Source organism: Pleuronectes platessa, chromosome 12, assembly GCF_947347685.1.
Source record: "Pleuronectes platessa chromosome 12, fPlePla1.1, whole genome shotgun sequence".
Lineage (NCBI taxonomy): Eukaryota > Metazoa > Chordata > Actinopteri > Pleuronectiformes > Pleuronectidae > Pleuronectes > Pleuronectes platessa.
Window position 1 is genome coordinate 11,957,367 of NC_070637.1, and position 14,847 is coordinate 11,972,213.

Sequence of the window (14,847 nt, forward strand, 5' to 3'; positions counted from 1 at the left end):
TTAATGCTTCTGGAGATTAGATCATTGCTCGTATTATCATGCCCGTTAAATCACATAGGATAAGAAAAAACGAGATGGACATTTAGACGTGTAATAAACCCCACACAACCTTTTACTCAGCATGATAGCAAAACAAAATTTAAGCACTGGAGTGGAATATGAGAAGTCTTCAGTGTGAGACAATGGGAGGATTGTCCGTCCTGTTACTGGATTTGGGGAGCAGAAGTTGAAAGGTCAAGGTGGGAAAGAGACATGACAATATGACTCATGTAGATAAGAGGTGCCTATTAAAGACAGACTTCCTCTGAGGATGAACCAGAGAGGCTGCAGGCACACAAACATCCACACTGAGCTCCTGGTATCTTTCATTTAAATATTTACACACATCATGATTATTCTGGTGATGATCAGTCTGCTGCAGGAGCTTCTTGCTGTTGCAGGTAAAGGTGAGTGCAACATTTCCTAAGTAGCATTTCCTAGTTTTAGGATTATTTATTGTTTGAGTCTAATCTGTGTGTTTACAAAATTCCTCTTTGCTACTATTTTTCCTTTCCTATTTACTATAGATTAAAGGATAAAGCAGAGACTACACTCTTTTGTGTACAAGTCAAACGAAAAGACACATTTTGAGAATGTATTTGTAAATTTTTCAATACTTTTGGCCTTCCTTGTTTATTTATAACACTCTGCACCAAGTCAAATTTGTTCTACTTAATATGGAAAAGTAAAACAATTTAACAAATATATAAATAAATAAATATGTACATTTCCTAAAGTTTCTGGATACTGATTGTATGTCTTTTGGACTATTCTAAACTTTTGATTAATACATAATTGATCCCACAGCAGCAAGATGAATATGTGGGATTGATGCAAAAAACAATAATGTCACTCAAGAGAAAGATATATCAGATGGTCGAAAAATGGTGACTACTTTTTTGCAGCATTAGATCACTGATGTGTTGTTTGAGTACAATTCGATGAGGACAAGATAAATAGAGAACATCACCAACTTATTAGTATTGCTATTAACATTACTGTTGTTGCAACTATAATAAGAACAATAAGGTTGGTTCTTCATCATCTTCATCTTCATCTGTACAGATAAGATGCAGGCGTCTGACACAAGTAAAACACTGCACAACATTCCCTTAATAGCCATATTAAGCTATTCAAGCTCCATCTGGAAGATTTAACGCCTCCATGTACATACACCCACATGAGTCAGCTGTGTCCTCTGCCCCACTCAGTTGTAAGTCTCCAAAACCGGTCATTTATTCTGTGAGTCCCCAGACTGATCCCTCTGCTTTTACTGGAGCAGCACGTCGTGACAAGACGGACTTGTCCATTAGTGGATTAAATCATTTATGGTCGTAAAATTAGTCCCATGGCACACAAATGTGTTTACGTAGCGTTCAAGATCCAAGGTGCTATCAGTTAATTTGACTCAGCCGTAATGTGGAATACGTGTTTGTGTGTTTTCATGTTTACTTTAGCTACAGAATGAGGAACAGTTATTGTCACAGTAAATGTCAAGTCCATTAGTGATCACACGGAAAGTTATTTTCATTCGAAGTATGAGTAACAGTGTTAATATGGGATGTCTATGCGGAGCAATCCAACTAAATGGAAAGCCTATAGAGTGGTGGTTACTGCTCCACTAAAGTGTCACTAAATGTTCAACCTCCTGCTGTGTCTTCATCCCAGACAACTCTCTCTCTCTCTCTCTCTGGACCACTTTGCCCATCACCATCATCAGCTCACGTCTTCTTCCTTTCAATTCGTTTCACATCCACCTCTTAATTAAACTGTTGACAGGGCCTGAAGAAGCGAGAGGCCATTGATTGTTTTGCTGCACCTTGTTTACTCGGCTCGTTCAGTTGTTCTCCTGATTCGGCACAATCCGTCCGTAGTGAAAAGAGTCACCAGACAGACAGTTCAGGATAAAGAGCCGTTTGTGGACGGTTTGTTGGCTTTCAGTTCAATTAGAATTGACTGTGTTTGAGTTTATCATGGAGGTCCGAGTGTTTGACTTACGGCACAAGAGAAGATTAATAGCTTGTCTATGCACTGAGCTGACATTTTACACCTCCCCGAAGTAACTAATGGTGTTTCCTGGAATTAGCGTCACTACTAAAGGGTAATTTCTCTAAAATATCACACAAAATCACATCTAATGGTATTTAGCCATGCAGATAATGTTATTTCAGAGATTTCTGTTCCGGCCTTTCTGTGTGGTGTTTGCATGTTAATGCAGATTGGGATTAGATTCAGTCAAGACTCTGGATTGAAGAGGTAAATATTAGCGTGAGCGGTTGTTTGTCTCTGTATGTCAAACCCTGTCCAGGGAAGAAGTGGCAGATGTAGGATCTTTCCTAAATCAGGGGCCAAAAAAAGGCCACAAATCAAGGAACCAATTATATATCCAACATCCAGTGAGGCGCACGTTTAAGTTCCCTGTAAACTCTATAACTTTGAGCAAAGGCCACACATCATTGAATGTATTGGCAGTGTTTCCTTGGTTAGAATTTTTTTTTCACAAAAAGCTTAGAAAATAAAAAATCCTAACAAATTGTCACATTTATTGTGAATGTTGTTCTAGGTGAAAAAAAAGAACGAGCCCAACCAACTCCTCATAGAGCTACTCTCTATGGCTGCACTGTGTCCCTACTCTTTGTCCAGCCGTTCCTTTCTAACCTATTTCAAATCGCCCATTTACATCATGTTTATAGTTTTTCTTGTTCCATTATTCTCCTCCCACCCTCTTGCCTCAGCATTGGACCCGTGCTCGGCCTACATCAGCCTGAACGAACCCTGGAGGAACACAGATTACCACGTTAACAAGTCCTCCGGCGTGCCGATGTGTGACAGCCACATGTCCGGAGAATGGTACCGCTTCACTGGCATGGCCGGAGATGCCATGCCCACCTTCTGCGTCCCTGAGAATCACTGTGGCACCCACGCTCCCGTCTGGCTCAACGGCAGCCACCCTCAACCCAATGACGGCATTATCACCCTCCAAGTGTGTGCCAGCTACAACGACAACTGCTGCCAGTGGAATGCCAGTGTAGACGTGAAGGCCTGCGTCGGGGGATACTTTGTGTACCGCCTGCCCAGACCATCAGTCTGCTTCCACGTGTACTGTGGCCGTGAGTGTATGATATGCAAAAATATTAAAATCATGAATTTGCATTGGTTTTCATTTCCCTGTCCTGCAAATGTGTTCCACAGATTTTTATGATATCTGCGATGAGGTGGACTGTGCAGGTCCCAGTTGTCCGGAGTCGGACTGCCGCTGTGCTCCTGGAACTGAGCTGGGACCGGACAGACAAACGTGCCTGGGTGAGACAGACCCACAGGGAGGAAGGGAGGGGACAGATCAATTGTGCAACAGTCAAAGATAAGAGGAGAGAACAGGGGGTGGGCAGGTTGGAAAAGGTTTTAGAAAAACAATGAGATTCAAGTCATCACCTATTATTTTGAAAATTACATTCATGTTTTCATATTTCTATTAATCAAATATCCACATTTACTTGACTTCAAAATGGGGCAGAACTAGCAAAGACAAAAAAAAGTGAGAAAGTAATTAGTGCAAACAGCAAAGTGCATAAAGATATGTTTACATATCTCTGACTGCAGCTTTTCTGGAGCTTTCAGCTGCACCTCACAGTCTTCATCAGCATCAGTATCACTCCATCGGCACCATCCATCACCTTCATTTGAATTGATTTTTACATGGGTAGTATTTAACTTTTAATGATATAAAATGGATATGCATATGAATAGTTGATGTTACAGAAATGCCGTTCGATACAGGTGAGCTAGGTGGCCCTATGCTGTGTTTACAGTATACAGCCATTCTTTGCCCATCCTTCTGTAACGCCCCTGCTTTTAGAAAGCTTTCTGCTTGACTGTATCTTTCACACACTACCTGACGTGAATGAATACTTTTACATTAAAATCAAATCATATTCAAATTAGCTCCTCCAGTGTCTGTTCTTACAAACATCACTCCAGTGTACCACAACCTCATGACTTCTACTACAGTCATTTGATCTCATGCCAATGGGCATATTCTGTAAATGTGTGTATGTTTGTGTGTGTGTGTGTGTGTGTGTCTGTGTGTGTGTGTGTGTGTGTGTGTGTGTGTGTGTGTGTTTGGTCTAGGTATTACTCATCTCTCTTTACTCAGTTGCAGAAGTGTAGTGGATATGTTTTGGTGTAGGTTAAGTCTCCAGGATATGAAGGTAATGTCCCCAAACAAGACCTACGAGTGTGTGTGTGTGTGTGTGTGTGTGTGTGTGTGTGTGTGTGTGTGTATGTGTGTTCGTGTGTGTGTGTGTGCGTGCGTGCGTGCGTGCATGCGTGTGTGCGTGCGTGCGGGATGGTACACCTAATGATCGGTGACGAGCGTGCAGGGGGAGTCTATAGCCAGCGTGAGACCTGATATTATCTCATTATTCAACCATCAACCAAATCTTCCTCTCCCTGTCTCAGAAATAACTTTCTCTTTTCTCCATACTCACTCCCTCTTTCTCCTCACTGTGTCACACTCTCACTCTTTTCTCTCCTTTTATGTAATCCATCATATCAACACATATTTTTTACCAGGTCTGCTCAGTATTATGAAATCTGTTTTGAAGTCCTTTTTGTTGATTTATCCTCCTCTTTCCTGAAAACACTAAGTGAATATATCTGACCCCGCTGTTTTGCATGTCCTGTGTTCAGATGTGAATGAGTGTGAGAAGGGCAATGGCGGCTGTGCCGAGTTGTGTGTGAACACCAAGGGGTCCAGGCGCTGTGAGTGTGGGCCGGGCCGCGTGCTGGATGAGGACGGACACCACTGCAGAGGTACATATGACACCCCACTTGAGATACTTAAACCAATCAGGGGAGCCCACTGTGTTCTTCAATGTCTTCTTCTTTTCTCCGTGTGGCCTTGTGCAGAGATAGCAGGCTGCCACGTGAACAATGGAGGCTGCACCCATGGCTGCTCCTCGCTGCTGGACTCCTATCAGTGTCAGTGTCCCAGAGGGCTGGATCTGGGAGAGGATAAACGCACGTGTCAGGGTCAGTGTGTGTGTGTGTGTGTGTCTGTGTGTGTGTGTCTGTGTGTGTTTGTCTGTGTGTGTGTGTGTGTGTGTGTGTGTGCGTGTGTGTGTGTGTGTGTGTGTGTGTGTGTCTGTCTGTCTGTGTGTGTGTGTGTGTGTGTGTGTGTGTGTGTGTGTGCGTGTGTGTGTGTGTGTGTGTGTGTGTGTGTCTGTCTGTCTGTGTGTGTGTGTGTGTGTGTGTGTGTGTGTGTGTGTGTGTGTGTGTGTGTGTGTGTGTGTGTGTTAGAGTTAGAAAGGTAGATGCTGCAGTTACATAATCAATCACACAGTGAAGCAAGATCAATCTTGGTTACATGCTTGCATTAATCTGAAAGGACGCTCCGGATAGTAGAGATTTGACAAGAATGGATTTCCCTCAGGCCATAAGTTATATTTCTAACATAATGCTGATTATATATCTTTCAGGGAGGATTATATTAGCGGTGGATTACTGGCCTGATGAGAAGACGACTGATCAATACTTTGCTACAGTCGTCCTTTTCAGGAAATGAGACACTGCATCCATTTAGTCATTTGGCCAAACAGAGGCTTTGATATTGAATCTAATCTTAGAAAATTACTGCAGATTAATTTTCCTTTGATCAACAAATCATTTCTATCTCACAATGTTAACAAAAGAGGAACATCTTGAATGGTTTCTTCCTTCACTCCATACCTGATTCTTCACCAAAGTTTTGTGGAAATTGGTCCAGTAGTTTTTCTTAAGACATGACCGAACTCCTTAATCAATCAAGTAATTGATTAATCATCTTGCTACCACTCTTACGATGATAATTTAGTTTCAACAAAATCCAATAATTCAGGTTAGAGTCAGGCTGGTATAACTTAGTTTTTCTGTCAACTAAATATTTCTTAACTTTTCTTTACTGCCTCTCCAGCTTTGCCTTTACAGTTTTTTTATGCAGCTGTAATTCAGGTTGTGCGTTATGTTTTCACCCAGTCCCATGGCTGTGCTGCTGACCCTTGTTATTACATCCATGCACAGTGTCATGATACATGTGTTTCTTTCCTGCAGTGCCAGTCCAGTGTGAGTCCAGCTCTATTACTGTGTCTGTCCCTAAGGACCTTGTAGAGGGACTGGAGCTCTTCTTGTCCAACTCATCTTGTCGCGGCGTCTCCAACGGCACACACATCAATCTCAACTTCAGCCTGAAGACCTGCGGCACCACTGTGGAGGTCAGAGACGTTAAGTTGGAATTCTTGAATGTGCACAGGCCTCGACAGTTAAGGGAATAATTCAATTTTAATTTCAGTGTATTTCAGAAGTGTGTCGTGTGAGGCTGTCAGTGGGAAAGCTATTAAAAGTGAGGTGAATGTTGACCCTCAGGTGACAGACGACAAGATTGTGGGGACCAACCTGGTGACAGGCCTTCCCAAGAGCAGCCCCGGTAGCAGCAGAGACTTGATCGTCCGCACCAGCAAGTTGGTGCTCCCAGTCACCTGCGAGTTCCCCAGGGAGTACCACGTGTCGGACGGATACCAGGCAAGTCTGCGCAGCTCAGCCCTGCAGCTGGCAGGCCACAGCGAGGGCGTCTTCCCCTTCTCCCTGGAGCTCTTCAAGAACGCTGAGTTCTCAGAGTCCTACCACACGCCACCGCAGCTCCGCCTGCACGACTCGCTGTTCTTCGGGGTGGAGCCCAAAGAGAGACTGGAGGGCCTCTCGGCGCTGGTGGAGAGCTGCTTTGCCACACCAGGCCCCAAAGCTGACCAGGCACTCAAGTATTACCTCATCAAAGATGGGTGAATAGTTTTATCTGTTGAAAGGCCACAACTCATCGTGACATAACAACACTGCTGAATCATCATTTACATGTGGTACTGTTTTTACTTTTAGTCTGATGCACTTTTTTTCTAAAAATAAGAATCTACTACACGGACAGTGATGGGTCATGTTAAACCTATTTCTCCATAATCTTCGACAATGAGCTCCTATTACTAAAATAGAGTTCAGGGCCACAAAATCTTTTCTCTCCATTATATTACAATTTTATTCTCAAAAATATAACTGTTGTTTTCTACTATATGGCTCTAATACTCGTGCATATATTAGTTTCAAGTTTTATTTGTAATATGTAAGTTAACGCAGGGTCAGTGGTAAAATGAAAAGTGTTGGACAAGAAACACAGGTCAGCTCTGCAGTGCAATAAGAGCAAAATCATTGAGAATATAGAGAAAGACAAAGAAAAAAAAGAGAGAAACATTTTAATTAAGTAAAAGAGCTAAATATAGGAAAATATTTAGTACATTACTATATAAATTAGAGGAAGTAAGTGTAAAATCAAAGTAGCAGCTGTGTATATAAGTTATTGTACATTTTCCACATGGTACGTGGACTTTTTCTTCTGGAGAAACGTGGTTAATCATTTTTAAAGTATAATAATAACATTGTTAATAATTTGACATTGTTGTGAGCTCCGCCAATGAAACCCCTTCAACCTCCATCGTATTATTAAATCTCAGTAAATAACCTGAACAAATAAAAATAAAACTGCATGGTTCAGTTCTAAAATAAGTGCTTTTTTAATATTTGGATTAACCTACCCTATAAAGTGTCCTGCTTATGCAGACACTAAAAAACTGCTGCAGTATGACTTTTTAATATTTTCCCATAAACACCAGAATCCCTTGTAGTTGTCCAAAATTAATACTTCTTATAATAAATGTCATGGATCCGACCCGGCTGCGGCGTTTGCACAAAGGCTCAGCAACAGCTGCTTGACAGTTATAGGACAGGAAATCAACCACTCCTTGAAAGAAATGTCAAATGAAAAATGCCCCTGGCCTCATACTCTGATTAATGTGGAAAGAAAACAATCATGTTTTTGGGTAGAAAAATCGAAGCGTCCTCGTTATCTGGGGAACACTTAGTTCTGGCAAACCATTTCGTCCCTGGATCCAGAGTAAGAGTTGATCGGGCAGCTCCCTGGACACCAAGACAGAGCAGGGCTGTGATCTGTTCTCAGGATTTCCTATTAGAATACAGCCGAGTTTCAAAGCCTTGGGCCGGCTAAACTTAATGAAGTGGCTTGCTAGAAATACATACGGGTCACTGAGCACTGTGTTGAGATCTCACCTGCCTATATGGCTTTATTTATCATTAATAACATCTTTACACTCTTATTGTTTTCAGTATAACTAGTCAGAGCTGAAATTTGATGGTGCAGTACTGTTCCTGGTCTGTCTCTATCTTCTCCTCTCCCTCCCCCATCTCTCTCTCTCTTCTCTCTCTTCTCTCTCTTCTCTCTCTTCTCTCCCCTCTTTACCACCCATCTGTCCTCTCCTTCCCATTTTCCCCTGCTCACCTCAACTGGCCGCCCACGTTGAGTCTGGTTCTGCTCGAGGTTTCTCCCACTAAATGAGGGAGTTTTTCTCTCAACAGTCGCCAAAGTGCTGCTCATTGTGGGAACTGTTGGGTTTCTCTACAATTTTTAAAGTCTTGACCTTATTATGTGAAGTCCCTTGAGGTGATGGATATTATGATTGGCGCTTTACAAACCAGATTGAATTGAACGTTCCCTCTTTGTCTCCCTGCTCAGGTGCATCTCTGATGAGGCGGTGACACAGTACACGTCAAAGGACCAGCTCTCTAAACACTTCCAGGTCCCCGTCTTCAAGTTCATCGGCAAGGACAACCAAGTGAGTACAACGAGCATTCTGGGAGCCAGGCGGCAAGTGTGTGTGTGTGTGTGGGCCTATGTCTGTATAATATAAAGACTTTGCCCATGACTGAAGTGCATTAGCAGTATCCTCACATGCCATTTTTCTCTATCTCTGCTGTAAATATTCTTTATTTTCCTCTGTCTACAGCAAGTGTTCCTCCACTGTCAGGTGTTAGTGTGTGGGGCAGGAGACTCCCGCTGTGCTCAGCGCTGTCGAGGACGTGTCCGACGGGAGGCACGGACCAGTGACCCTCAGGAGCAGCACACGCTCACTGGAGGCCCCATCTTCATCCTGCCTTAGTCATGATGCTAACACACACCCAGAAACACAGCATGGGAACAGGCCAGCAGCGTATAGAACGTTATATATCGACAGGCGGGAGGGTTGTATCCAGCTTCGTTCAAAGTTCACCAAAAAAGAGCAAACTCAAAGTTCAGTTCTCAAAGATAAAAAATGAACTAGTTAACGCTCGTAACTTGCAATTTTGAATTTGAAGTTCACAGTACCAGAAATGCACCAGTTCACCCAGTTTCTTACGTTTTTGTTAACCTGTTGAAATTCACCCTGTCACCTGTGGACATATACATATAAGTATTTGTCAGTATGGACATACTAAACTTCATCATACTGATAAACAACTACTATTAATTGATAAGAAATAATAATTGTATATATATATTTGACTTTAACTCCCCAATATTCAACCCAGTTGCTCAGGCCAGGAGATCATTTTATTTGGTATGTACACACAGACACAGAGTATCATTTAAAACCCCACATATACACATATACATGCAGATATACACACTCCTCTCTTCTCCACCTCCAGTGTCCCTCACATCACTCTCGATCACTCACTTTCTATTTAATGCATGCGAGTTTGTGCGTCTCATCCACTTTGCCTGGCAGCACAATTTACTGACATTAGAGTGAATGGCATTTCTATTAGAAATCATTCTGAGGGGCCACAGATCATTTGTAACAACTGCAGCATGAAGGATGTTTTTCTGGGTCACACTTTCAGGCATTTCTCAGGCTTGATTATGGCTTAAATATTTAGTGGACTTCTGAAAGTGGTTTATATTTCACATCATGCACTGACTTGGAAAAATGCATGTGATACATCCAAAGATGCGTCTTTTTCTTTTTTGTTGGACTCATCTGCTCTGTATAATCACTGGCTGGGGAGCATGTCACCCATTACAGCATGGCGGAAAAGAGATGTCGGAGCACTTTGCCTGAAAATTATGCATCTCCCTGCTTCATCACCCTGACAGTTAATCTAGAATTAATCACGTCAGTTAATCTGCAATTAGTCGTGTATTTATTTATACAAAATAACAAATAACACACAAATAACTTACATCCAACATTAACTCAGTATAACAGTAATAGGCGTCACATTTTATCTGACTTAGACTTGAGGTTTGAGCAAACTAGTGTAATAAAAGTCAAATAGCAATACACACAATGAACCACATGTGCCATAATAACGATCCTGTGTCTCTGTCTAGACCAAATTAATCCAACTGCAATATCCTCCCCATCAGGAAATTTGTTTGGAGTAATTTATGGTAATGGAGTTATACAGACCACAATATGGCCTAAAAATGAAATGAAAATGAACTTTCGAGAGTGTAATATGCATGAGTGGTTCGTTACGTTTCTGATAGTCACATCCAGAAACTTAATTTCTATGAATAAAACCCAAGAAACTGTTCATCAGCATTTTCCATGTGTGATTTTTCTTTAAAATTCTTACTCATGATAAATATCTTCTCTTTGAAAACCTATAAATACCCAGAATAATCTGCTGCTAATGAGTCTGGTTATTTGCTCGTGAAAGTGTCCATGCAGGGGTCGTCCAAAGTTTTCTGTATCACAGTTCATCCCGCTCCTCGTCCACGCAGACGCACGCTGCCCTCTGGCTGTTCATGTAGGGCCTGCAGCCCAGAGTCCCCACTGTGTTGTGGAGGACGTCAGCCATGGAGTCACAGGCTGAGAGGAGAAGAGAGAGAGGGGAAAAAAGAAAGAGGAAGAAGAAGGGAGGCAGAGTTATTACGCAGAACTGTACGGGATGTTCTTACTGATGATCATATTCATAACACCTTATATATATTTGCGTGGTCGAGAAATATTCAGATCCTTTGAAAATACTCCTCTACAAGTAAAAGTCCCACATTCAAAACCTTACTTGAGTAAAAGTAGTAAAGTAAGATGTACTTTATTATTGTCATTTTAAGGTACTTTAAGCTTCTACATCAAGTATAAGAAATAAAAGTGCACTTTAATGTTTTGCCATTCTCTCTGATGTTTTTGGATTCATATTGCTGCTGCGTATATGTTGTTACTGCTGAAGTTGTTTCTCTCTCCTTTTAACTACTATATTAACTGTGGAATAGTTTATACATAATATTCTTTAAGATCTACACATAGAGGAACCGTGTCCACTATTCATGAGCTCAGAAAAACAGAGTTTAAAAACCTTTAGGATCAGCTTGAAAATGCATCGTCAGTTTTTTGTCACGGTTCAAATTCAAGCTGATCCAAAAAGTTTTTAAAGGGTTGATTCAGAATTTTCTCAACATAAAGTTGATCCTTTAGTTTATTACAAACATTCAACATCAACACATCTGGAGACATATGGTTTACTGACTTCTGAAAAGTAACTAAAGCTGTCAGACAATGGTAGTGGAGCTAAAAGTACAATCTCTCTTCTAAAATCAAGGGATGGAGTAGAAAGTTATAAAAACCTAAAGTACAACTACCTACTTGAGCAAATGTACTTAGTTAGTGTCCACCACTGATATTCTGCCACAGTACAAAGTCAAGAAAAGGGGAGAAGTAACTAGTTGCAATCTTCTCACCTTGTACCTGCGACACAAAGCCCAGGCTCTTCCTGAGGTCAGAGCAGATGTCGAGCAGACACGAGCGAAACAAAGCGTCACAGTCGGACTTGCTCGTGCCGCAAGTGTCGTAGCACATGTCGAGCTGGTCGCAGCATTTTGTCATGGCGGGGACCCCGAGGTCGAGCTGTGAAAAGAAAGAACTTGATCGTGTCAGTGCAGCAGTAATAGATCTAGCCTTTTTCTAAATCAGGGGCCATGAAGGGTCCACAATTTACATAGACCAGTCAGTTATATGTCCTGATTGGCGCTGAGTTCACTATGTGATAAGTCTTCAGCAAGATTTGGGAGGTTCATCGTTCCAATCAGATTTCCAACTTGCTGGAAATCTTGTCGGAGTCTGCGACGACTCAAGCCAACTCCAGCCAATCAAAGAGCAAGAGATAACACAGAATCAGGGTTTGGACAGAAAAAAAAAAAAGATTAAAAACCTTCCGGACTCAGGGTAGCAGTTTCTTTCTTTTTTCTCTCTTGAACTTGTTCTGTTTTGAACTAGCGTCCACTGAAGAGTTTCACCTCCTCTAGCTGGATGTGTCTTTCTATAGCAGGATGATCACCAGATTAACCGTGTCTCTTTGCGGGACTTAACATAGTTCTGCGACCAGTCGGGGGGGTTCTTCCTGGGGATAGATTGTGTAGTGTGTGACCCCCTACCGCCAGCTAGTCACATAATGTGAACTCATACGAAATTGATATATTAATTGTTAGTTTTGTTAGTAAACAACTAGTTTGTTAAAAAAACAAACAGGACAGGACAGGGTCACTTTAGGAGCCCCTCAGATTTCAGCTGGCCACCCCTGGATCTGCCCCTGTCCTGCTAATTAGTTGTGCTAGTATGAATGTGTTATATGGGTTTAATGGTGTAGTTCTGGGCTGTTGGTGCTTCGAACAGGCCACCTACAGCATCATTCACCTGGAATCCCACCAGAGACGAGCTGCAGCCATTGGGCTCCGGGATCTGGTAGCCGGCACGAGGCTGAGGAGTATCTCCTAAAAGAACAAAACCAAAAAGATGAGCTGAATATGTAATTGTGAACAAAGTAATGTCATCAGGTTCGCCCAGTCACAGGATATCTGTGTTCTTAGGCGTGATCTCTTCACAGATAAGATGTAACTTCTGTTTGAGAACATCAGTATTGATTGGGTAACTGTAGGGACAGACTGATAAACAGAGCACAGGCAGGTTTCAGTATCAGCAGCTTCATGGTCGAGCACGTTATCTTGGATCGAGACATTAGTGGTTGATAAACTGACAGAAGGATTGATTCAATCTGAGAGTTTAAGTGAGCTGAGCAAATAAACACATTGCATGTAGACAACACAATAATGACTGGAAGTCCTACTTTAGAAAAACCTGAACATCCATCTGTCTCTGTGTCTCCTTAAGGACACCAGAGATTTCTTAACTCTAAGTTAATTTGAGGGATCTCCTCGGTCTTACCATGTCTGCAGCGGTACTGGCACACACCATCGCGACCCCCCACCAGCTCCACCAGGGAGTCAAAGTATCCGTGCACCGTCTGGAAACTACTCCTAAGCGAGTTGAAGCCCCAACTGCTTTTATCTTCATTAGCTGAGGGTCTGTCCAGGGATGGCTTTGTCTGGACCGGTGTGATCTCGTTCCCCTCCTCCTCCGGGGGAGGTTGTTCCTGGGTGAGAGCCTCCTCAGCGAGGGCCTCAACAGCAGGGATGTCTCGGGAGGGAGGTTGTTCCTGGGTGAGAGCCTCCTCAGCGAAGGCCTCCTCAGCGAGGGCCTCCACAGCAGTGTCGTCTCCCGAGGGAGGTTGTTCCTGGGTGAGAGCCTCCTCAGCGAGGGCCTCAACAGCAATGTCGTCTCCCAAAGGAGGTTGTTCCTGGGTGACAACCTCCTCAGCGAGGGCCTCCACAGCAGTGTCGTCTCCCAAGGGAGGTTGTTCCTGGGTGACAACCTCCTCAGCGAGGGCCTCCACAGCAGTGTCGTCTCCCGAGGGAGGTTGTTCCTGGGTGAGAGCCTCCTCAGCGAGGGCCTCCACAGCAGTGTCGTCTCCCGAGGGAGGTTGTTCCTGGGTGAGAGCCTCCTCAGCGAGGGCCTCCACAGCAGTGTCGTCCCCCAAGTGAGGTTGTTCCTGGGTGACAACCTCCTCAGTGAGGGCCTCCACAGCATGGATGTCTCCGGCTAGCACGTCACCGTCTGCCCCCGGCTCTTCAGCAGTGGCACCATCTGCTAAGAGGACATCCACTTCATTGTTGTCAGCTACTGGTTGATCCACTGCGAGTATTTCTTCAGCCTCTTCAGCTGCCGGAGCATCATCCTCTGGTTCCACTGCAGCAGCAGCTACATCTTCTTCAGCTGCATCCACAGAGGCAGCTTCAACAACAGCATCACTAACAGCAGCTGAGTTTAGAACAGGGGCGTCCTCCTCCACTGTCTTCTCCACCTCCACCACCTTTGTCTTAACCAGGTAGTGGCCTAAAGTGGCACACATGGCAACAGACGTGCAAAGGAGAAGCAGGGCGACATTCCGAAGCAGCATGGCGTTGAAGTGGGTGGCAATCCAGGCAGAGGAAGCTCCAGGCAGGACGAGGTGTTGTCAGGCAGTGAGGGACAAAAACACACTGTGCCACTGGTGTCTCTGTCAGCCGTCAGCCAGAGAGCAGACTTTGACCTGTGATTAGGTCCCAGCAGACAGCAAGGCACTCGCTCACGTCAGGGGCAAAGGTCACCCCATTATCAATCCATGAACTCTTCTTCTCTTGTTCTTCTAATCAAATCATTCCCTGTGATTCTTCATCACATTAGATGGATGCAGTTTTATCCACAAAGCTATAATTGGAATTGTACGACTCAAAAGTCACAAGGAACTTTATCCTGGAAAAAAAGTAAAAACCCTCCTATTCACTCTAATACTCTGCGTTTCGAATGCTGGCATTTCAGCCTGTGACCTTTCATCAAGATTTCACACACTTCAAATGATCTTAAGTGTGTTTTGATAAAAGTCACACATCAGCTCTGAGAATACAGATACACAACTAAATATGTTCATGTTCATTTGCCGAGATATTATTGGGTGGATCTTTCTGACTCGCTTGCTCCAATGCAGACTTCACAGTGTACAAGTCTTTTCAAATATGTTCCTGCTGCCCTCTAGTGTCTGAACTGTAATGTGCATCCAATGCTTTGGAAATTGAAT

At 43.3% G+C, this 14,847-nt stretch overlaps 2 protein-coding genes across 5 annotated transcripts; one reads left to right on the forward strand and one right to left on the reverse strand.

The window, feature by feature from the left end:
- The first annotated feature begins 284 nt into the window (after window positions 1-284).
- Window positions 285-10,491, forward strand: oit3 (oncoprotein induced transcript 3). Of its 2 annotated transcripts, none has more exons than XM_053436202.1 (9): window positions 285-446; window positions 2,775-3,149; window positions 3,232-3,342; window positions 4,729-4,851; window positions 4,948-5,070; window positions 6,127-6,287; window positions 6,439-6,851; window positions 8,648-8,747; window positions 8,919-10,491. In XM_053436202.1, the coding sequence occupies exons 1-9, from the start codon at window positions 389-391 to the stop codon at window positions 9,069-9,071; spliced, it is 1,617 nt and encodes a 538-aa protein (XP_053292177.1). In that variant the 5' UTR covers window positions 285-388; the 3' UTR covers window positions 9,072-10,491. The 2 variants fall into 2 exon arrangements, with proteins under 2 accessions (XP_053292177.1, XP_053292178.1); XM_053436203.1 differs by having other exon boundaries at window positions 289-440.
- pla2g12b (phospholipase A2, group XIIB) lies at window positions 9,937-14,308 on the reverse strand. Of its 3 annotated transcripts, XM_053436206.1 has the most exons (5): window positions 13,383-14,308; window positions 13,119-13,319; window positions 12,579-12,667; window positions 11,639-11,804; window positions 9,937-10,769 (listed from the first exon to the last, which is right to left on the reverse strand). In XM_053436206.1, the coding sequence occupies exons 1-5, from the start codon at window positions 14,188-14,190 to the stop codon at window positions 10,651-10,653; spliced, it is 1,383 nt and encodes a 460-aa protein (XP_053292181.1). In that variant the 5' UTR covers window positions 14,191-14,308; the 3' UTR covers window positions 9,937-10,650. The 3 variants fall into 3 exon arrangements, with proteins under 3 accessions (XP_053292181.1, XP_053292180.1, XP_053292179.1); XM_053436205.1 differs by having other exon boundaries at window positions 12,591-12,667; window positions 13,119-14,308; XM_053436204.1 differs by having other exon boundaries at window positions 13,119-14,308.
- Window positions 14,309-14,847: the final 539 nt, after the last annotated feature.